This window comes from Balaenoptera ricei, chromosome 9 (genome assembly GCF_028023285.1).
Source record: "Balaenoptera ricei isolate mBalRic1 chromosome 9, mBalRic1.hap2, whole genome shotgun sequence".
Classification (NCBI taxonomy): domain Eukaryota; kingdom Metazoa; phylum Chordata; class Mammalia; order Artiodactyla; family Balaenopteridae; genus Balaenoptera; species Balaenoptera ricei.
This window is the reverse complement of record NC_082647.1, coordinates 112,691,917-112,717,327: the sequence shown is the minus strand read 5'-3', so window position 1 is coordinate 112,717,327 and position 25,411 is coordinate 112,691,917. Positions and strand designations below refer to the sequence as shown.

Sequence of the window (25,411 nt, the reverse complement as noted above, 5' to 3'; positions counted from 1 at the left end):
TCAGTGGGTGGTCACGTCCTCTCAATGACCTCCTCCAGCAAAAGTCAGTTGTAATGTCCCTTCTTCTTTCATTTGTGATTTTAGTTATTTGAGCCTTCTTTCTTTTTCTCTGAGTCAATCTGGGTAAATGTTTGTCAATTTTGTTGATCTTTTCAAGAACCAACTCTTGCTTTCATTGATTTTCCCTATTGTTTTTTTATTCTCTATTTTGTGTATTTCTGACCTAATCTTTATTATTTTCTTTTTTCTGCTAGCTTTGGGTTTAGTTTGCTCTTTTTCTAGTTTTTTAAGGTGTAAATTTAGGTGGTTGATTTGAGATATTTCTTGTTTAATACAAGCATTTATACCTATGAGTTTTCCTCTTAGCACTACTTTTGCTGAACCCCATGACTTATGTTTTTGTTTTCATTTGTCTCAAGATAATTTCTAATTTCCCATGTTATTTCTTCTTTAACCCAATGGTTATTTAGGGGTGTGGTGTTTAATTTTCATATATCAGTTTTTAATTTCATTCCATTCTGTTGATATCTAGTTTCATTCCATTGTGTTCAGAAAGTATTAATATATTTTACATGCTTTCAGTCCTTTTAAATTTACCAAGACTTGCTTTGTCACCTACAATATAGTCTAGAGAATGTTCCATGTGCACCTGAGAAAAATGTGTATTCCGCTGGGTATTCTGTTGGTTTGAGTGTTCTATAAATGTCTGTTAGGTCATATTGTTGTTTAAGCCCTCTATTTCCTTGCTGATCTGTGTCTGGTTGTTCTATTCATTATTGAAAGTAGGGTACTAAAGTCTTCAACTGTTATTGTAGGGCTATTTCTCTCTTCAATTCTGTCAATATTTGCATCATATATTTTGAAGGTTGGATGTTTGGTTCATATAAATAAAATAGAGAATAGAAAAACAGCAGAAAAAATAACCTAAACCTAAAGTTGGTTCTTTGAAAATATCAACATAATTAACCTACCTTTTGCTATATTGAGAAAGAAAACTCAGGGAAGACCACTCACAAAGGGTATTTTAGATGTTTAAAAAAAAAAAAAAAACCTGTCTGTAACCATTAGAGGAGAGATAACACATGAATAAAAAAAATACATAGAATAGTCCTTGAATCTTTCTTCTAAGGTTTTGGCTTCCTTAAAAGCACCTTGTTCTGGAAATGTTTTATAATAAAAATAATAAGGCCTATGGGAAAATAGTGTTCATGGTAGACTCCTCCAAACTCATGCAGTTTCATGGGTTACACACAAAACCCATTCACTGTAAAAATACAATCACAGTTTTAAACATGTTAAATCTCTAATAAATGAGGGAATACTTGTGTCAAGGAAATAATACAGTGCTTTCCTTGACAAAAGACTTGATGTTTGTTTGGTGGCATGAAAGCAATGAAGTGAGACTGTGGGTTATGAAGGAGAGGTGGGTAGTAGCTGTTCCCAAATGTGGCTTTTGGCAGCTCACCCCTTCCTGTGTGTGCCTGCCACTTCTCCTACCATAACATGAGGTCTGTTTCCTTCTCACGTTGACTCTGGGCTTGGACATATGAGTGGCTTTAGCCAATAAGATATTAGCAAGCATGATGCAAGTGGAGGCCTGGGAAGTACTTGCACATTGAGATTGGTCCTTTTTGGATTTTTCCCCTGGAGTTTCAGTCACTATTTTGTGAGAGACCCAACCTAGATCCAGAGGGGAAGAAAAATAAGGCATTGGTCATCAGGCCCAGCTGAGCTCCCAGCTAACAGTCAATACCAACTTGCCAGCCAAGTGAGTGAGGTCATTTTGGACATTTTCAGCTATCGGAGCTATGCCTTATGACAGAACAATTCGGAGTCCCAGTAGATGATGAATGGTTGTTTTAAGCTACTAGGTTTGAGGTTATTTTGCAGCAGTAGATACTGAAACAAGGTAGAAGAAAGGATGTCATCATACTTAGATATAAACGTAGTGCCCCTGAGGTATATAGTTGTAATTCATTGCCCTGTTTACTTCTACTCTGGCTTAAAGTCAAAATTTTAGTTTTCTTGTTTTTCTACTTTCCTTTTTTTTTTTTTTTTTTTTTTTCTAAGTAGCTGCTAGAATGGCTTCAAATCAGAGGATACCAAAAAGTGCCATATTGCTGCTGATGGCATGAGAATCTACTGGAGGGTTTTCTTTGGCCAGCTGAGTCACAGATAGAACTATCCTTCTCAAAACTGAAATGATCGTGGAATTCAACACTGCCTCTCTCACTCTGCCTTGGCCTCTTGCCTCTGCTTCTGTATTAGTTTTCTCCTGCTGCTATAACAAACTGCCGCAAACTTAGCACCTTTAAACAAAGGCTATTTATTACTGACAAGTTTGTGGGTCAAAAACCTGAGCAGGCTTAACTGTGTTCTCTATTTGAGATCCAACTGCCAAAGTCAAGGTGTGCTCTTTGTTCATATCTGGAGGGTCTGGGGAGAAATCTACTTTGGGGCTCATTCCAACTGTGCAGAATATAGTCCCTGACATCTGAGGCACCCATTTCCTTGCTCTTTGACAGCAGGGGATGCACTCTGCTCCTGGAGTCTTCTCACATGGCCTGCTCCATCTTCACAGTCAGCAGTGCTGTGTCAAGGCCTTCTCACTTACTACTCTCTCTCACTTACCTTCAGAATCCACAGAGGGTCCCCCATTCTCCAGCCCTTCATTGCCACTTCTGAATTTGCAGGTTCTGTCCTGATTGGTCAAATATTGACTGAATCAACATCATCATTATGAAGATGATATTACTACATTACTACTATAGGTACTAATAATGTTACAACTGCTAACTGATAATTAATAAATGTTATAAACTGCATGCCAGAAATTTGCCAATTCCTTTAAATACATTAATGGTAGTTTTTACAACTCTGACAACAATCATTAAAGGTAAGAAAAATAAGACTCAGGGGGGTCAAATAATTCACGAGGTCACAGTGGCACCTTAGCTAGGAAGCATATACATTATTAAGCCCCAAGTATTGCTGTAGTCTGTTATGGAGCTTCACCAGATTGCTATCCACGGTGACCAGGGTGCTCCTGTGTTATCCCAAATCCCTCTCACAATTCATCTCACCTATGCTTAAATATCTCTGTACTGTGCAGTTAGCTCCCAATTTTAACATTTTAAAGTTCATCTTTTGCTGAGTTAGATTAATTCATGGGGCAAAGCTAAAAAGTAGAGGACCAAGTTAGAAGACCCCATGGGGTAAGAAAAGGATCTCTATGGTACAACCATTATCTTCACCTACACTAGTCCCCCGTCCAAACCAGAGTAATTTGCCAAAGTTATCAATCTCTCTGATGAAGACCTACCAAGGCGGATAGGTCCCAGGCTTTCATGTCCTGACATTGGCCTACCTCTTTTGTTCATCTTCCACCATTCCCTGGCTGCCATTTCAAGATGTAGCTATACCCAACCTTCAGTAAGAGTTGTGATGTTGCTCTCACAGGGCAAGCCTACCATTGTACATACTGTTCCCCCATCTGGAATGACTCTTCTTCCTCCGCTTCCCCTTTGTTATCCAAGTCATAGTCAATTGTCAAGATGAGGTCAGGTCTTATCTTCAGGAAGATGTTCCTAATTCCCTACAATCTGGCTGGATTAGATGTCCCTCCTCTGCACTCCCACAGCACTCAGAGCTCAACAATTATCACAGTCACCACTTATATTGAAATTATCTACTTACATGTCTGTCTTTTCCATTTGTTCACGAGTACCTCAAAACCGGGAAACCTGTTTTCCATCTTTATATATTCATCTGCTTCCATTTGTGGTGAGGTAAATATCTGTTGAAGGCAGCTTTTATATTTGCTTGTCTCTTATCATTAGGTTGAATTATCTACATAGTAAACTCCTTTGTGTCACCACCATCCCCAACCTGTCTGCATGCACATGCACAGATTAATAGTGCCCAAGAGATCTCTTCCAATAATAAATAATAAATAACAAATAATTGTACACTAATTAATCTAACACATAAATTCCAGAGCGCTCTGTTCTCACTGCTGAGAAAAATTGTTAGATAATCCATGGAAAAATCAATACCACACAGTTTAGCTTTCTAGTAGGAAGTATTTCTGGTGGAAGAAGAAATTCCTATTGCATTGTGTACATTTGTATTTCGTACATATGTACCCAAAGCACATACATTTTTGTTTTCAGGTTGGACAAACCCACTGAAAGTTACTGCCTTACAACCTCATCATGAAGAATACTCAGTAAATCACCTATATACATTTGATGAGGAAGCAACATGTACCGTAAGATTTTCTTACTGCATAGCGTTATGTAGTATTTGTAATCAATTTATTTCCTTGTCTGTGTATTTGATATTTTATGCCCTGTAAAAAATAGCTACTCATACTGAGTGAAGTAAGTCAGATAGAGAAAGAGAAATATCATATGATATTGCTTATATGCAGAATCTAAAAAAAAAAAAAAAATACAAATGAACTTATTTACAAAACAGAAACAGACTCACAGACTTAGAGAACAAACTTATGGTTACCAGAGGGGAAGGGTGGGGGGTGGGAAGAATAGTTACGAAGTTTGGGATTGACGTGTACACACTGCTATATTTAAAATAGGTAACCAATAAGGACCTACTGTATAGCACAGGGAACTCTGCTCAATATTATGTTACAACCTAAATGGGAAAAGAATTTGATAAAGAATAGATACATGTATATGTATAACTGAATCACTTTGCTGTACATCTGAAGCTAACACAACATTGCTAATCAATGATACTCCAAATATAAAATAAAAAGTTTAAAAAAAAATAGCTGCCATTTATAAAGTACTCCTTATGTGCCAGGCACTGTGTAGAAGTTCACAGTCATTGTATATTATGCATGTCTGTGCATCCCTACAACAGAACAGTACTATGGAAGAGGAATGAGTAATAGATGATGGTAGTGCCCAACACAGACCCCTCTACTGGCAAGTGCACCCTCCCCAGTGGCAGTGGGCAATGGCCACTAAATGTCTGCCAGCTGCCAGCTGGACACTGCACCCTCCCACACTGACCACTCAGGCTTTGGCCAATGACTGACTTCCTTGAAGAAACAGAATAAAGCTAGGCTTCAGCTGCAACCACATTCCCACTAGTGTCTTTTCCTTGTCGTATCCTACACTTCACCTAGAGCACTCCCACCATGTATTAATTGAACAAAAATTGTGCTTGAGTCCCTGCTTCTGGACAAGACAGTGTTGTTATCCCCATATTATTTGAGAAATCTGAAGTCCAGTGATGTTAAGCAACTGTCTTTTGACCACAAACTTTAAACCTAGATATATGTCTGAACCTAGATATATATCTGAACCTAGATATATGTCTAAACCTAGATATATGTCTGAATATGTCTAATCTATGTGGATTAATAGATTCTAAACCCGTGATATTTAAATTACTTGAAGACTCCCCAAGGAATACATAGATATGACAAGAGATTTAAAAAAAAAAAAAACAGCTTTACTGAGGTATGTTTTACACACCATAAAGTTTGCCCATTTGAAGTGTTCAATTCAGTGGGGGTTTTTCTTCTTTTTTTTTAGGATATTCACTGAATTGTACAACCATTGCCACAATCTAATTTTAGAACTTTTTCATCATTCCAAAAAGAAACCCATGCCTATTAGCAGTAAAGATACGGATGCTTTCAAGGAGTCAATTTCCATTTCTGTTACTCTTGTATGTACTCCTTCCTAAAGTTGATCTGCCTGATAAATTATCTGTAGTTAGAGATTCAGATTGATTTCCTCTTTTCCCTCTTTCCCCACCTCTCCCTTTGCCTTTTCTAATTTTACCACAAAGAGGAATGGAGCATACCTCCCACAAATCATGTACTAGGGTATATGGCCATGGAATAAAAAGGTCATTCAAAATAAATGTCACCAGTGCCTCCTTTACTCAAGATGCCATCCACCCATGCCAGGGCTTCATGTCTTTCCTTGTCTATGCATTTTTCTCTATAAGAAAATTATAGCATTAGAAATGAGGGAGATTTGACCTGTTTTGAGCTATTCTAAATTCAGATAAAAGGCAGAATTTGGTTACAAGGGTAAAGAAAATTTGTATTTGTTAGTTTCACTTATTCCATCTCCAGACTCTTCAAAGAGTCTATTGCCCCTTCTGGTAAGTCCTGTGAAAGCAAATGAAAGGGAACATTATAAGAAACTGAAGGCATTAATGCCTTTTTTTTCCATCTAAGGCTACAAATTTATATCAAGGCTACATGCTTTACTTAGATATCTATTGTAGAATTAGAATTCTGAAGTTTGTGCTTGTCCTGCAAAAGCTTATAGAGCATACTTATTTAAATTTAAAATAAGCTTAGACTTTTATGACAAAATCTTGATATTTTACTACCAGTAGTGGGAGCTAAGTAACATGGGATAGTACTTCCAATGGAAAAACAACTGGATTAACATTTTTTTTAATATCAAAAAGCTAATAAGGTGAAGAGAAATTACTGGGCCAATGAGAGGGTAGAAACTCTAAAATTTAAGCCATCACTTAGGGTCACTTTGGCCTTACAGGAATTTGCTGTTCTGGGAAGGGAAACTGAACTTTAACTGAACATTTCCTAGCTTCGTGGGTATAAAACATCAAAAATTAGAATTGATCTTTGAAAACCACCCACTACACCTGAAGGCTTTCACCTTAGAAGTAAGGGTAGATCAATAGTAAAAAGCCTTGAACAGACTACAGCTGCTTCACAATAAAAGAGAAAACCAAGTCTTGAACTGGTATTAAGGGGATCCTAGATTGCTATCATTCCCAGAATCCAGACACATACAAATAAAACTTCTTTGGAGGATGATAGTATATTAATTACTAAGCCTCAAATTATTTCTGTCAATAACTTTTAAAATATAATGTTTAACACACAATCAACAGTAACCAAACACATAAAGAGAAAGGACACTGTGAATGAGAATCAGCAGAAATGAGAGAAAACAAAGAGAGACAAAAATTGATTCTAGGCGTTGGAAATATGCATTAAATATTCAAAAAGAAAAAAATAGATAAGCTCGAAATTTTTGTAAATAAGTTAGAAATTATAAAATGAAAAATTAGAAAAGTGAGAAAAATGTAGTACCAGAACGGAAAAATACAGTGAGCAAAGAATAAGGTAGATGGGTGCTGTAGCAGATTAGACACAGTTAAAGAGAGGATTGGAGAACAGTAGATAAAAGAGAGGAAAATACTCTTGATGATGCACAAATTTACAAAAAGATGGAAAATACCAAAGGGAGAGTAAAAATCATAGAGGATACAGTGAAAAAGAAAAACATATGTTTATTTGGAATCCTAGATGTGTAAGAGAATAGGATAGAAGCAACATGTGAAGACACAGTTATCATATCCACTGCTGTTTATTTATGGAGTTCCCTGTGGCATCCCTTCACATATTCTGCTGTACATTAAGGATTAATTATAGTAAGCCAATCATGACAGCAGCAGCAGCAGCTGTTGTTGTCAGCCCCAGCACCAACAAAAATGGCAGCAAGAGTCTCAAAAGACAGACAAAGCACAGAAGACACAAAAATGGAAAGAAGGAAATTTTTGAAAGTTATTTCTTCACATTGTTTATGGTACTTGCATTGTTTAGAATCTGGGTATCAGTTGTTATCTTTTGTAAGGTCTTGTTGAACATGATGAACTTCTAGGAAATTGAAACATGATATTGTTGGTGATGGAGGATCTTAATGTGAATGATGCTAAAGTATCACGACATAAAGCGAGATCTCCTTCAATGTTATTAGTCTTGTCAGAAGAATCTAGGAAATATCTAGATTTATTAGTAGAGGTTCCCATTGAATCAGATTCCAAGAGCACTAGAGCTGAAGTCAAAGATCAAATTTAATCAATTCTTTATGAAATAGTACACACAAAACATTCAGAGAACAGAGATAGAAGATGCACCAGCAGAAGAATAGCTACTAGAAAATGAATACTTATTAGGAAATGATGTAGATGATAAATTTGAGGACCTGGAAACTAAAACATTTCATAAAGAAATTGAAGCTACATAACATAGAAGTGGCAGCCTATAAGACCAATCAGGAAGTGGAAGAGATTGTGTATTTGAGAAAAATCCAGATTCCAATGAAAGACTGTGCCATGATACCAATGACATGATAAACCAAGATGATGATGAACAATAATATGAACCACCAGAAAATGGGGAGACATAAATTCAGACCCTGCTAGGAAAGATTTAGTTACCTTCTTGATGAAGAACAATAGGAAATGACAGATTTCAGAATCTTTGCCCCTAAAACTAGAGGAAGACCAATCTTATCCACACATCACTCACCAACTTTATCAATACATTACCCACAGAAAACAGGTAATTGTGACAGATCTTGTAAGTTGCTGAAAAGCTCACAATCTAAAATATTTTAAATGAATTGTAGTCAATTGTAATTTAGAATACTTTTTAGAAATAAAAAATTGATGTGATTTTGCATTTCTACATGCCTCCTTTTTGACAGTAGATCCATTGGTTTTATTTGCTTGTTTGCTCCATCTCCCACACAGCTCTTATTCTTACCCATGTTTATGTGTAATCTTCAGAAAAGATGTAGAAATTATATTGATGTAGCAGCAATTGATTTGTCAAAGATTTCATATTTGTTAGTAGTACATAACACTAACAATGTTAGGTTTATTTGGGTGACCTCTATGCTAAACATGGATTTTTATCTGCAAAGGTACTGAAATATTTGCTAATGACTCAGGCTGATAGGAATCATCATAAACTGTGTGCCAATTAACAGGACAACAGGATACTGGGGAATATAGTACATATAGATATACTGGACCTAGATATAGTAGAATAAAACAGCACAATTAACAACTCAACCTAATAGACATACATAAATAAATATTTATGCAAGGACCATTTACAAAAATTACCACATACTATGCCATAAAACAAGTCTAAAAATATTTCAAATGTTTTAAGTCATACAAAGTATATTCTTTGCCCACAAGACTATCATGACAGGTCAAAACACCCTAGAAAATCATGCATTTGGAAATATAAAAATGTATTTATGAATGAGTGATGGGCCAAAGAAGAAATCATAAAGGAAACTAGAAAATATCTTGAACTGAATAATAAAATGTTGTACAACACAAAGAATATAGCCAAAATCTTACAATAACTATAAATGGAATATAACCTTTAAAAATTGTGAGTCACTGTATTGTACACCTGTAGATTATATAATGTTGTACATCAACTATACTTCAATTTAAAAAATAAAATCGATCATGGGAGGAGTGCGCCTCCAGGGAAGGAAAGGCCAGAAGTGATTCCACCATGGTTGGGACCAGCCTGGAGCCGGTGAGTGTCCCTGACTGAAGACCCAGGAGGCCAGCTTTGAAGAAAACCTGGAGAGAGGGCAAGTTACAAATCATCCCCAGACTACAGGAGATACAGACATGGAAGAAGAGACTTGGATCAGGTCAGAAGCCAGTTTCCCTGTGGTACCGAAGTGGATCCTGAAGAATTTACCCTTGCAAGTGAAAAAGATGACGTTACATACAAAACTGGAAGTGCACGAGTAAGAAGAGGTTGAATAATAACTCATACATGCCTTTTTGGGCATTTAAGCCCTGAGAAAACCCTCTGTGACCCAGAGACTCACAAAGCGAGAGGAGTTGTCATTCCTCACGGTCTTGGCATTGCCAAAGGCCTCCAGCAGGGGATTGGCATTGATGATTTGATCTTCCAGAGTCCCCTGCAAAGACAAGAGCAGTCCTCACAACTGGGCTTCCTGAGTGTCCTGACAGTCTTGATTCTGACACACCAATCAGACCCACCTGCATTTTGCCAGTTTCATCCTTCTTCTCTCCAGTAGCTGCAATTGTTGCAAAGTACTGGATGACACACTTCTCTGTGTTCACAGTCTTTCCTGCCCCAGATTCTCCACTGTCAGACAGAAACCAGAGAATAGATCAGAACTACAGCTTACATTGTCAATATCTAAGACAATCACCACAAACCAGAGAAGAAGAAAAAAATCACTTACGTGGTCAGGATGGACTGGTTCTCATGATCTGTGAAAAAGAAATCAAGACCATGAGTTTTTAAAAGTAGTACACATCCAATATGAAGATTATCGACTCTGTTCAGATTAAACATAGTTTATTCTTTTTAACATTTTGAAGGTGTTGCCTGTGATCTTGGTTTTGTGTGTAGCTCCCAGATAGTACTTGCCTCTTGCAGTAAAATTTGTGAAAATGAGAGGCAAAGAATCAACCATTTCTTCTTAAAATATTATTAATTTTAAAACTTATGGGAAATTTCAAACATATATAAAGGTAGAGGCAATAATGTAAAGACCTCCTATGTACCCTTCAGCAGTTATTATTTGGCCAATTTTATATAATCTATACTCCCATCCTAAACTCACTCAGTTATTTTAAAGAAAATTCCAGGCATCATATAATTTCATCTGTAACTACTTCAGTAAGAATCATACAATTCTGAAGTTTCATTTAACAGATTAAGAAACAAACCCAGAGAGAAATAAGTGATTTTCTAATAGTTACATAGCTTGTCAAGATATTTAGGCTAATAGTTTATATATTTTTCTGCTACCTGGCCTCCTCCAGGTTCTTCATATTAATTTGACTACTGCTAATTCTAAAAAAGGAAGGGATCTGGAATTGTAAATGTTGGTGTTCATTTACTTTTAGTTTCCTTGTATACACACTTCTAAGGATAAAAACAAAAATTATCACTAAAAATAATAAAATAATAAAATAAAATAGAATTATTGTAGCAACATGTGTGGGAATGCAACTATAACAGTGCCTGAAGGAAAATATATAATCTTTAATGAATATGTTATAACAGAAGAAAACCTGAAAATTTAAGAACTAAGCAAGCATCCATCTCAAAATGAGAAAAAATAATAGTCAGTTTTTTAAGTTGAATGGAGGATATAATAAAGATAAAATGAGAAATACGAAAAGAGAAAACAAACGTATATTTTAAAAGAACACCAAGGCCACAGGTTGGTTCATTGAAAAACAATTGATAAATATCTGCCAATGTCAATCAAGAAGAACAAAAAAATATAACTTTGGGGAAGCCAAATATAATGGTGACCTCATAAAACTGTGCATCCCCACATAGCCTCAAAAACAGTGCAGAACAAGACAAATGACAGTATACAAAAACCTTACCGTCACCATAACTAGAAGACAGAGAAATTCTAAATTTCAAATTACTGCACGTTCTAAAGAAAAGAAAACAGAAAATCCTAACAAGTCATGTCTCAACATCTCAACAGAAATGCTTTTTTGGTAAATGAGGACAGCTTTGGAAAAACTACATGGTAGACAGAAGCCAGCTTAAAATTGGTCAAAACCATGGATAAATAGACAAAGTCTAAGACTAAAAATATAGATAATGTCTAAGTCTAAAGTCTAAGTCTACAGAGAAGGAGTTAAAAGAACATGTGATCTGAGATGGCAGTTTCTGAAAGGAATCGATTGTGTAGGAGAAGAAGGTTAAAAGAAAAAAAAGAAGAAAAAGAGGAAAATTTAAAATCCTGAAAGGCAAAAAGAATTATTTAATTGGAGATTATACAACCCCTCTGGTAACAGTCAACTAAGGTAAGGAAAAAACTTTATTAAAGAAACTGTACTTTGCTACACTGACAGAAGAGGGTACCATTGAACTACAAATATTAAACCACACAAAATTCACAGAATGAATTAAAGAAAACTGTAATAAAACAGAAAACAAGAATCAAAATACTTTAGTGAAGAAAATTCCTCCCCAAATCAACTATAAAGAAAAAATTGTAATATAACACTCTGAAGTTTATGATATAATTTGAAGCAAGCATTTGAGAATATGAAAATTGCCTGCATAAAGAAATTCAAAGATTTACAAATAAAATTTTAGGTGAAATAAATGAAAGAAAATTCATTTAGAAATTAAGACCTAATTTCTAATTACATGATGCCCAAGGAAAGTAAAATTAAATAAGATTTAATTAAAATAAAAATTTAATGGGGACATTGAAGAAAGGCAGGAAAACATCCAAGAGAAGAAGAATGAAGAATTAGTTTAAAATATCTGAGTGAAAATGGTTGAAAAGGAAGATAAGCAAAGAAGAAAGAATATATTTATAATTGGAGTCCCTGAAGAAAAACTAAATGATAGAATGGAAATAATATGTTAAGCCAGGGTTTCTCAACTTTGGCGCAATGACATTTTGGGCTGGATACTTCTTTGCTGTGGGGGAGATTTTGTGCAGTGTAGGATGAATAGCAGCATTCCTGGCTTCTCCCCACTAAACATCAGTAGCACCTTTCTTTATGAATGAAAATCCCTTCTCAAAAAGCTAGAAAATGGGCAGCAAAGGAAACCAACAATAGTACAAGGCGAGAAAAAAAGATAACAGAAGAAATTAATGAAGTACAGGAGATGGAGTAACATGCACTCAACTATCCTGCCTTAATAATGTAGAAAACTGAACAAATTATGAGAAATAATGGCTTCCAGACACTAGACAAGAGGCAGTGAAGTACTGAGCTCTCTGAGGAAGGAAGAAAAACAGTGTGAACTCCACCATCGTACTGGCTTACTACCCGGAGACAGTTTCTAAACCACAGTCCAGGGAAGGGAAATCCATACAAAGCTTCACACTCTCATGCAGTTGAGGAAACAGAGATTGGTGTTCTGGGGGTGAGGGGCAAGTCAAGCAGAATTTGCAGAGTAGGATATCAGGGAGGAGGGAGCTACAGAGAGGGGGCTCTGGAGATCTGGGAGAGAGAATGAGCAGATCTTTGAGCACTGATCTGTGCCACCTTAAGGGGAAACTACCAAAGCTGAGGAAACACCTATCATAAAGAACTGGCATGATCATTTTCTGAAGCTCAAACAGGCAGGGGATGTCCATGTCCCCACAAAGTAGAAGGAAGAAGCTTTTTAGTTCATGGAATGTCAGGTGGATGCTTCAGAAGGATGTCACCTCTGTAGTCAGGCTTAGTTAGCCCTACTCTGAAGCTTCCTCTGGACTTTAATGAACAAAGCTTAAAAGCAACCCTCAAAAGCACCCAACTGATTTCAAGTACTGGACTTTGTGCTGGAACAGAATCTAACACTATTTATGTATTAAAATAAGTTCTAGCAGCCAATAAACTAACATCCAAAATAAGCAAAACTCAAAAATTAATTTTTATGCAACAGAGAAGAAAAATATTACCCATAGTCAGGAGAAAAAGTAAGTCAGTAATGCCAGACACAGAAGTGACAGACATGAAGAAACAAGCAGACAGGGATATGGTCAAGCAACTATTACAAATGTGTTCCCTACTTTCAGGATGTAGAGGAGACCACAACCATGATGATGTGGAAAATGGGCCATACAAACAAGACTCAAAAGGACTTCTAGAGAAAAACACCATGTCTAAAATGAAAGTTAAATGGGTAGCTTCAAGAGCAGATTAGACACTGCAGAATAAACTGTCAGTGAAATTAAAGACATAGCAGTAGAAACTCGAACATGAAATACAGAGAGAAAATTAACAAATAAAGCATCAGTCAGCTGTGGGACAGTGTCGAGCAGTCTAACATACATGTAATTGGAATTCCAGGGAAAAAAGGAAGGTGGGAGAAAAATATTTGGGGAAATAATGGCCCAAATTTTTCCTAACTGAAGAAAATTATAAGTCTTTAGACCCCAAAAATTCAGCCAATGCCAAGCTGAGTAAAGATAAATAAAACCATGCACATCAATCACATTGTGGGAAAACAGTGATAAAGAGAAAATCCTAAAATAGTTAGAGAAAAGGAATTATGTACAGAGGAACACATGTAAGAATGACAGTAGGTTTCTTGTCAGAATCTGTGCAAGCCAGAATAAAATGAAGACACATTTTAAATTTAAAAAAAATCAACTAAGAATACTTTAACCAGAAATAACGCATTTCAAAAATAAAGTCAAAACACACAAGGACATTTTCAGAAAAACCAAGCTGAGAAAATTCATTGCTAGCAGACATAAAGGAAGTTCTTTAGATAGAAAAAACTAAAGTATATGGAAATTTGAGTTTCCACAATGAAATGGATTTGAGATCAACAGAAATGGTAAATATGTGGGTAAAAATAAAATACTATGTTTTGTTTTTAAGTTAGTTAAAGTATACTGACTGTTAAAGAAACAACCATTACAAGTAATTAGAGGTTATAGCATATGTAGGAGTAAACTGCATAACAGTAACCCAGGGAATGTCAGGATGAAAATGGGGATATGCTGTTGTAATTTTTACACCATTTGTGAAATGGTGTAATATACTGTAAACGCTAGAATTAAAGACGTGTATTGTAAATCCTAGAGTGGCCATGATAAAAGAAAGAGAGAGAGAGAGAGAGAAAGGAAGGAAGGAAAGAGAGAACGAAAGAAAGCTAATGGGCAGAGATAAAATTAAATTGTAAAGAGGAAAAAAATTACCTCAACTAATCCAAAACAAAGTAATACGATAGGAAAAGGAGCAGGTGAAACAAATAGTAAATAAAGCTAGATTTAAACCAAATTATGTCAATTGTCATATTGACTCTAACTATATATAATTAAATTTAAAGTCAGCAATTGTTATGTTGGATAAAAAAAATTAATACCCAACTATATTCTGGCTACAAGAAAGCCATGTTAAATAGAAATAGATAAAAGTTTAAGATGGGAAAATATATACTGCACAAAAAAGAGTTAAAGAAAACAGAAATATCTGTAATAATATCAAACGAAGTAGATTTCAGAACAAGAAATTTTACCAGATAGATATTCCATGATGATAAAGAAGGTCAATTTATAAAATGACCTAATAACGCAACTCAAATACATGAAGCAAAAACTGATGGAACTGAAAAGCAGATCCACAATCACTATCAGAGATTTAAACACTCCATTCTTAGTAACTGATAGAAAAGTTAGACAGAAAAAAAAGTGAAGATAGAGAAGATATAAAAAGAAGATATAAAAAAACATTATTGACTGACTTGACCTACTTGGTATAGTCCACACAACAACAGCAGAATAGGAATTCTTTTCAATTCACACAGAGGGTTCACCAAGGTAAGTTGTATTCTGGGACATAAAACAAATCAATAAATCAAAATAATTGAAATTATACACAAAATACGCTCTGATTGCAAATGAATTAAGGTAGAAATCAGTAATGAAAGGTATCAGGTAAAGACTGAAGATGCACACACATGTTTAGGGTCTAGCAATATAGCACGTGGTTACTACATCATGATAAAGTTAAGTCTACCCCAGCAATGTAAGATTTGCTTAACTTTAGGAAACTGGTGAACATAACTAACTGTATCACAGTAGAAAAGTCATATACTCATCTAAACATAGGCAAAAAAAGAATAAAGTTTGATGAAAAGAACTGAAAATTATCCTCAAATTAACAATAGATATCTATGAAAAGGTAAATCAAACAATATTTGAACTCTACACATTGGAGTTCCTAGCCAGCCAAATCAAAGAAACATAAAAATAGTATAAAACTTAGAAAGCGTTAAACAAATCTATTATTCTTGATAATATAATTATGCATGTTAAAAATCCAATTAAATCTGCAGTTAAGTTACTAAAATTAAAAAATGAATGTAATAAGGTTTCTAGAAATAAATATTATTATGAAATCATTAATTGTATTCTAAATATCAGTGAGAAGCAGAACATTTTTTAAAAGTTTAAGCTATCATTTAAAATTGCATCATAATTATTAACTATTGAGTAATAAATCTAACAAAACATATTCAAGAACCCTGTGGCAAAACTAGTAAGTGTATTGAGAGAAATTTTAAAATACCCAAATAGATAGTGAAATATACTATTATCTGGATTAGAAGGCTCAACATTTAAAGTTTTTTTTAGACCTTTCTAAGTTGATTTATAGTTTCAATGCAATTTCAATCAGTATCCTATCTGTATATTTGTGGAAATTGAAAATTTCTTTATAAAATGGATACAGAAACCAAAGAATCAGAAATAACCAAGACTATTCTTAGGAAGAAGGGAAAAATCAATATTCATTTGCAATAAAACTCTCAACAAATTAGATTTATAGGGGGACTTCCTCAACCTGATATTTAGGGCATCTGTGATAAACTAAGGCTAAAGTAATGATGAAAGACAATTTTCTTTCTCTAAAATCAGGAACAAGACAAAAATGCCTGCTCTTACCACTTTTATTTTCCATCCAATGGAGGTAATGGCTATTGCAGCAGGGTAAGGAAGAGAGGTAGAAGTTATAAATATTGGAAAGGAAGAAGCAAATCTATCTTTACATAGAGATGACATAATATTTATAGAAAATCCTCAGGAATCTTCAAAACAACTACTAAAAGTAATAGCTGACTTTATTAAAGGCATAGGTTTATTGCTAATATACAAAAACCAATTGTATTTGTGCATATCAGAAGCCAACAATTGGAAAATGAAATTTCAAAAGATTCTGTTTACAATAGGGCCAAAATCAACATAGAATTTAATGAAACACATGCACATTTTCTTCACTGACAACTAGAGTACATCGCTGAATGAAATCAATTAAAGAAGACCTAAATAAATGGAAAGCAAACCAGGTTTATGGACTGAAAGACATTATTGTTAGTATGTTAATGCTTCCCCAGTTGATCTATAGATAGTTTCAATGCAAACTCCATCAAAATCTTAAGAGGCACTTTTGAAGAAATTGGCAAGCTGATTATAAAATCAATATAAAATGGAAACCTAAAATGGCTAAAACAATTTTGAATAAGAAGAATAAACTTGGAGGATTTATGCCACCTGATTTCAAGTCTTACTATAAAGTTAGAATAATCAGTACCAAAGGGAACATGATAGATACAGATTAACGGAACATAAAAAAGAGTCCAGAAGTGGAGCCACCTAATATATTGACATTTGACTTTTTTAATGTGCCAAGGCATTTTAGTGAAGAAAGGGAAGTCTTAATATATTACTAAAACAACTAGATATCCTATGGGGAGAAAAATCAAGTTTTACTATATTAAAATATACAAAAAATTAACCTTAAAATGGATAATAGGCTTCAATATAAAATTGATTGTAAAATTTTTTAAATATTTAGATTTTCAAAATGCATTGTTAAGAAAATGAAACAGCAAGCCACACAATGGGAAAATATTCACAATCACATATATGACAAAGGATTTGTATCTCTAATGTGTAAAAACCTCTTAAAATCAATCAATAACAAGACGAACAACCCAAGTGCAAAATGAACAAAAGATCTGAACAGACACTTCACAAAAAAAATAAGAATGGCTAAAAAACACATGAAAAGATGTTCAACATGCTGAGTCATTAGTGAAAAACAGTATATCCCCACAAAAGCTAATATTTAAAAGACTGAAAATTCCAGGTGTTGATAAGGATCGAGAACACTGGAACTCTCACACATTGCTGGCGGGATTGTGAAACATTACAGATACTTTGGAAACTCTTTAACACTTTGTTTAGAAGTTAAACATACACCTATCAAGTGTCCCAGCCATTCTACTCCTAGATATTTACCCAAGACAAATTTAAATGTATGTCCACACAATGACTTGAACATAAATATTCAAAGCAGCTTTATTCATAATTGCCAAAATGTGGAAACAAATGTTCACATGCATGTGAAAGTATGAACAAATTGTAGCATAGTCATAGAATGGAATAGTATTCAGCAATAAAAATCTACTGATACATGCAACAACATGAATGAATCTCAAAATCATTATACTGAATGAAAGTAGCCAGAAACGAAATATTACATACCAACTGATTCTATTTAAATAAAGCTCTAAAAATGCAAACCAATATAGAGTGACAAAAAGCAGATCATTTGTTGCCCTGGCCTGGGAACAGGGAGAGATATGGATGCAAAGGGGCATGAGAAATACTTCTGCAAAATATAAATGCTCTGAATCTTGTATGTTGTGTTTTCATGGGTATACACAGCTATAATATCCCATCAAATTGTATGCATTTATCGAATTTAGTTCATTGCAGTATATTATACCTCAATACAGTTTATTTTTTTAATAAAGGATGTGATAAACAACTTTATGCCAGTCAATCTGACAACTTAGCTAAGATGAGCAAATTCCTTGAAAACACAACAAAACTGACATAATAAGAAAGTCTGAGTAGCCCTATATCTATTAAATAGTTTAATTAATTATCAAAACACTTTCTACAGAAAAAACTCCAGGGCTAGATAGTTCTACTGATGAGTAAGATCAGATATTTAAGGAAGAAATAATATCATTTTACCCAAATAATATATTTGAGGACAAAAGAAGCCTGTCACCAAAATATGAAAAAGATATTACAACAAAAATTAGTCTGATATGAACAGACAAAAAAATCCTTAGCAAAATTTTACTAAATTGAATTTGGTAATATATAAAAAGGATGATACATCACAACTAAGTGGGGATTATTCCAGGATTGCAAGATTTTTTTAGCATTCAAAAATCAGTGACTGTAATTTACTATATATGTTCTCAAACCACCACAGAGTTAAATTAAAAATAAATAACTATAAGATGTCTAGGAAAGCATCAAATATTTTTAAATTAAACACCACAATTCTAAATAATCCATGGGTCAAAGAAGAAATCACAGTAGAAATTAGAAAATGTTTTAAACTGAATGATAAATTTGAAAATGAAACATATCAAATTTTGTAGAAAGGAGTTAAAACCGTGCTAAGAAGAAAAAATTAGTCTTTTGTGTCTATATTAGAAAGCAAGAAAGGTCTAAAATTAATTACATACATTTCAATCTTAAAAAAATTATTAAGCCAAAAATCAGAAATGAGTAGAATAACATATATTTGTAAATTTTAATTTAATTAGTAGGAGTACACACACACACACACACACACACACACACAATGTAAATTTCCAAGACAATAGAGGAAAGTAGGAAAGCATTAAATCCAGTGGATCCAAGATGTGCTTTGAAAGAAGAAAAATGCAGAAAGAGAGAAAAAGAAAGCATGGTGAATAGAAAACATTAGCAATTTTCATTTACATCTAATCTTGTTAAACTTATTATTCACCCCTTCTAGGATGATGGAGAACCACTTTTACAATCAAACAAGAAATATAATGCAAAAGACTCATTTTACAAGTCCTCTACACAAAAGTAAGCATTTTTCCCCAATAGAATTTAATTTAAAAATGTATTTCTTTTTTCTTTAATAACACATCTCCTTTTTGTCCACAATATCCTGGATCCTGTGAGGAATTCAAAGACTATCCGACACAATTCTTTACTTACTTACATTGATTGCTAAAATAAACAGTTAAAGGAAGAAAACCTATATTTAATAGAAAAATAAAACCAAAACAGAAAGGAAAGGCTCAGAGAGAGAGGATGAGATAAGGGTACAGCATCATAGAAAATGAGAGCAGAGAAGTTTGAAGGAGAACTTTTTTACTCAGTCGAAAATCATATAGAGTATCTGTTATGTGTCCATGCCCTAGGCTGTGAGATTCACCAGTGAATAAAAGACTCGTCCAATGAGCACTCACTCTAAAGGGAGACAGACAATAAGCCACAAACATAATACGTAAATAGATCATATCTTAGAAGGTGATGAGTCAATGAAAAAATAGGAGAGAAAAAATAGAACAGGATAAGAATATCAAGAGTGTCCTGTGTGGAGTAAAAGGCTTCCATAATAACTAGGAGGTCTGGGTAGGCCTCCTTGAGTGATGAGATTTGAGCAGGAACTTGGAAGTGAGTGATGTGCAGATATCTGGATTGACTACTTCCCAGTCAAAGGGAATGTAGAGCAAAAGCCTGTGTCAGAAGTGTGATTGAGATGTCAAGGAAAAGCAAAGGCCAGGGGTCTACAGTGCAGTAAGAGAGGGGTAGCAAAAGAAAAGGTCAGGGAGTGCCCAGGAACCAGATCATGCTGGGCACTTGAAGAGATTGTAAACAGGAGGGTGTTAGCAGTGAAGTGGCCAGATCAGACTTGTGTATCAAAGTAGTCATGGTGGCTGCTGGGTTCAAAGTGGACTGGGTGAGGGGAGAAGCTTGGAGACCAGGCAGAAGGTTGCTGCTGTCATCTAGGTCAGAGATAATGGCGTTTTGGAGGAGCGTGGTAGGAAGTTGTAACAGCTGCTGGCCTCTGGATACATTTTGAGAGCAGAGTCAACACAGTTTCCAGACTGGAGATTGTGAGTCTGAAAGAAAGAGGCATGGAGAATGATTCCAAGGTTTAAGGCTCTGCAGCTGGAGGGACTGAAGCCATCACTTATCAAGATGAAGGCAAGTGGAGCAGGTTTGGAGGGAAAGATCAGAGGTCAGTTTTAGATGTGCTGAATATAAAGATGCTCATTAGACATCCAAGTGGATGTGTCAAGCAGGCAACGGGGTCTGTGGGTCTGCAGTCTGGGGGAGAGGTCTGTGCTGGCGGAACAAGTCTGGGTGTCATGGCTTAGGGGCAGGGACGTCAAGCCCCAGCACTGCATGAGCCAGAGGAGAAGAACAGAGCTTGAGTCCTGGCATCTGTACATCAAGAAAGAGGAGAAAAAGGGGGGGGGACAGCAAAAGGGACTGAGAGGAGGGAACCAATGGGGGGGTGGGGGGAGGAAATGCAGAGAACTAGTGCTCGGGTCGGGGGGAAGGAAATGCAGAGACTTAGTGCTTGTGTGGCAAACTAAGAAAGTGCTTTAGGGGGCAGGGGGGTGAACATCATGTGAATGTTACTGACTCCTCAGTGGCAGGTAATCAAGATCAGACGTCTAACTTCGACCATCAGTGGCTGAGTGACCTTAAGCAAACAAATTCAGTTTTCTAAGCCATAGCTTATTTATTTGTAAATTAATATTCTTCTTGCCCTGCTGCAAAGCTCAAATGAAATTTTTGTTTGTAAAGTGTAAGGTGTATATAAGTGTATGCATTAGTTTTCTATTTCTGTGTAACAGATTACCACAATATGGCAGCTTTACATCATGCCCATTTAGTATCTCACATTTGCATAAGACAGAAGTGCTGGCAAGTCCCCGCTGAGTTCAATGCTCAGGGTTTCTCAGGCTGGAATCAAGATGTCAGCGGTGGCTGAGTCCCCATCTCCCAGGGTCATTTGGATTGTTGGCAAGATTCAGCTCAGCGCAGCTCTAGGACTCACAGGATTTGTTTAAGGATAACTGAAGTGTGTCTGCTGCTGTTTTCTTGCTTCTTTTTAGGGGTCACCTGTTTAGGTCAGAACCACTTAGGATAATCTGCCTCTTTTTTTTTTTTTTTTTGATTAACTCAAATTCAACTGATTAGGGACCTTAATTACCTGTGCACAATCCCTTTTTGCTGTATAAAGTTGCTATATAAACTATCATAGGCGTGATACCCTACCATATACATTTGCTCTGCCCACACTTGAGGGGAGGTGACTACGTACAGTATGTACACCAGGGGCAGGAATCTTGGGGGGCAGTTTAGAATTCTTCCTACCACAGAATATGATATTGTTAAGAACTATGCCAACTGAATATGTATTTTTCACAAAATGTCATTATTTAATAATTTCATAGGGCTTATGAAATGGTTCCTTGGGACAAGATGCTACCACCAAAACTTGATCCAGAAGAAACAACAGTGGAAAAAGCTGCTGACCCTATCTCACAGTGTTTTACACTGAAAAGATATGAAGGATTGCCAGCAATAACTCAGGTCAGTGATCACCTCTCATAATGAAGTTTTTTAATACATAAAAGTACACGAAACTAAAAAGGAAATCAATTATATTGAAATACAGTTCTAAACATGACTCCTAAGAGGTTTGTGAACTACAGGTTAAGAAGCCCACAGTATCTTGAAAAACTTCAGCTTTTAAAGAGAAAAAAATGATAATTAGAGAGGAAAAATATAGTTTTAATATAAAATCTCAGCACAGGATTTGTGCACAGAAATGAAAACCAATTAAAGGACCAAAAATGTGTCTGGATTCCTATAACTATTTTTAAGGATCTCTCAACTCCTTTAAAATATTTTTATACCTTGTGAAAATTGGTCTTTTATTACATATTGTTTAGTGTTGAATTATACTTGTATCCAAAGTCCTTCCTGGCAAGATGATGGTCTAAGATGACGGCTCTAGGTGGGGGAGACTAGCCTGGGGCTGTGGAGCATGGGCTAAGGGGGAGCCAAGAAAGCACAGTCTTGGGATGAAAATCCAAACCAGACCTTTCACAAGGGCTTCAGTCCAAAGGAGGTGGCTAAAGAGGCAGATTCCAGCTATGAGAAAACAAACTGACACTGAGGGTCTGTGAGCAGAGCAGAGACCAGGAGTGGCTCAGGAGCAACCCCCTGAGTGAATAAGGATGCTCGGGGAGTGCTTTCCATTGGGTGACTGGGGCTCTTGCCCGTGATACGAGGGGACTGACAAGAGCACTGAAGCTTGTATACTAGAAATTACAGTAACTTAGAACATATATACTAGAGATTACAGTAATTGGAACTTAAATACTAGAAATTACAGTAACTTGGTTAAATACTTGTCATTCATTTTGATGGTGATTTTAGATGGTTGGTGGACTATGGGACAGATTTCAAACAAGATCTTTCTTGACACCAGTCAAACCAGTCAATTTGTAAGTTTTATCTCCTAATGTTCTCATCAGTAGACCTTTTGCTGTCACATATTTGTCAGAATCAGAGGCTCTAGCCCATGGGTGAGGGGCATGTCCTCCGGAGAGCATCCCAGAGGCCCTCTGACTTTGTCCCTGTGGCTGGAAAGAGAACACAAATCCCAGTTTAGTCACTCAGTGTTGCCAGCTTTCTCTTGTTTTCTCTTAACCCTTCTTAAAATTTAGACTATCAAATATATCACAACCATTTAAAAATAAGGAGTGCTTTATATGTCATTTGATATGAAGAATTATAATGTAAAATGCATGGACTTCAAGGGATTATGAATTATTTTCTATCAACTTTTGTATCATATAGTTATTTTGAGTTCTATTAATGCTAGAAACAATGATTTATTACTCATCTTTCCACATAGGTAATTTTGTGCATTTAGTCTAAAAAACTTGGTGTTTCTGTCTTTGAAAATGTCACTATTTTGTCTCTTTTTTCTTCTTTTAACCCACAATACAGCCATCATCTCTGTTTTTATTTTTTAAATTTATCTTTGAATAATTCCTATATAAAAATGTAAAATAAAAATATGATATAATCTGCGTGTCTACTTCCCAACTATAAAAACAAACCGTTACTAACACCACAGAAACCCCCACGGACTTCTCTCTAAGCACATGTGCCTTCCTAAGGGATCACCATTATTCCGGCTGTGAAGTTTCACATTTTCATGCACTCTTAAAATGTATGTGTTATTCTTAACCAAGATGTGGAATTGTGCTCCATGTTTACAAGTGGTAAACAAGTGTTCCATGTTTATAAGTGGTATCAAACGTATATTCATACAACTTAACATTTTTGTTCAGTATCGTGTTTCTGAGACTCATGCTGGCATCTCTAGGTGTTCATTTTCTTTGACGCATAGTCTTCCATTGAATCGTTATACCACAATTTATTCATCCATTCTCATAACTTAATTTTTTGTCTGATTTCTGTTGGAGTTGGAAACAGTGTCCCCATATCTTTATAAAGTATAAAGCTATTTCTGGGTTTTATATGTACATCCTTACATCTACAATTGCTACATCAAGAGGTGTAAACTTCTTTATGTTCTAAATATTGCTACATTATTCTCCAAATGAGTTTTACCAATGGACCAACCATCAGCAATTCTTGAATTCCCACTGCTGCACTTTGTGGCCAGCATTTGGAATTTTCAGATTAGAAAAATTCTAATTTTAGAAGCATGAAATTGTACTTCATTATAATTTTAACATTTACCTGGTTACTAATAACCATTTTTTTGTAAGTTGTAACTTACTGCATGTTCACATGTATAACTTACTTGTTCATACATTTTGTCTTTTACTGATTGATTATAGAAATTTTTAAGTCTATTATTCTGGATTAAAATCCTTTATTGGTAATATGCATGTCTCCTTCTAGGCTGTGACTTTTCTATTTTATAGTGCCCTTTGCTGAACTGAAGTTCAGAATTTTAATATAACTGAATTCATCAATATTTACCTCCATATCTTGTTATATTTGTGGAATTTTAAATAGATCTTTCCCTATCCAGAAGTAAAAAGGATATTATCCTTTATTTACTTTTTTTCCTAAAAATAATTGAAGTTTTGCTTTTCATATTTATCTCTTTAAAACATTTGAAGTCAATTCTCACTTATGATCTGAGCCAGGGACCCATTTCTCAGCATGACTCAGCAGTCGTCCTGTCCCAGTTTAGTGAGTAGACTGCTGAGCAGACTAATGAGTGATCTGTAGCCTGCAACCCATTAGTGGAGAGTTGCAACCAGCATTTTGTGAAAATTAAATAGAATAGAAAACATAAGAATGAATCACATGAAACTTTAAACAGATATGTGTATTTTGCAACAAATACTGTGGACAGTTATGAAGAATAGTGCGAGACAGACAGCTAATGCATAAAAGGAATGCATGCGTCCACAGTGAGATAATCCCATCTTTTGTTCCCTGGAGTTTCATATGATGTTCTGGTTTGATGATGGTCAATTTGATCGTCACCTCAATGGGAGGGATTTTAATCTTATACATTTAATTTTATATTTACCTAATCCATCATTAATTGCAAAGCAAAGTATGGGAGATTTTAGGCCTTGGTCAGCAAAATTAATAAGTTATTAATAAATTTAAGTTATGGAAAAATAATATCAAAGGTGACATTTTTCAAATCTTTAACAATTGTATGTATCACTTCAATAAAACCAGCATAAATTGCCCTTTAAAGAAGGATTTTTTGGAGGACCCTTAAGATGGCAGAAGAGTAAGACTTCCTCCCCACAAATACATCAAAAATATATCTACATGTGGAACAACTCCTACAGAACACCTACTGAACACCGGCAGAAGACCTCAGACTTCCCAAAAGGCAAGAAACTCCTCACGTACCTTTTTTCTTTTGCCCTACCCAGGTACGTGGGTAGGGCAAAAGAAAAAAGAAAAAACAGAGACAAAAGAATAGGGACGGGACCTGCACCAGTGGGAGGGAGATGTGAAGGAGAAAAGGTTTCTACACACTAGGAAGCTCCTTCACTGGTGGAGACAGAGGGTGGGCAGCGGGGGGAAGCTTCAGAACCACGGAGGAGAGTGCAGCAACAGGGGTGCAGAGGACAAAGCAGAGAGATTCCTGCACAGAGGATCAGTGCCGACCAGCACTCACCAGCCCGAGAGGCTTGTCTGCTCACCCGCCCGGGAGGGTGGGGGCT

General features: G+C 35.5%; 1 protein-coding gene across 1 annotated transcript in view; it reads left to right on the top strand.

Annotated features, from left to right (window-relative positions):
- SPMIP7 (sperm microtubule inner protein 7) overlaps nucleotides 1-25,411 on the top strand; it is a 64,003-nt gene that overhangs the window by 5,314 nt on the left and 33,278 nt on the right. Inside the window, exons 3-6 of the mRNA XM_059932549.1 lie at nucleotides 4,173-4,270; nucleotides 19,150-19,226; nucleotides 21,620-21,758; nucleotides 22,611-22,678. Of these exons, the coding sequence (XP_059788532.1) occupies nucleotides 4,173-4,270; nucleotides 19,150-19,226; nucleotides 21,620-21,758; nucleotides 22,611-22,678 (382 nt within the window). The remainder of the gene's footprint in view (nucleotides 1-4,172; nucleotides 4,271-19,149; nucleotides 19,227-21,619; nucleotides 21,759-22,610; nucleotides 22,679-25,411) is intronic.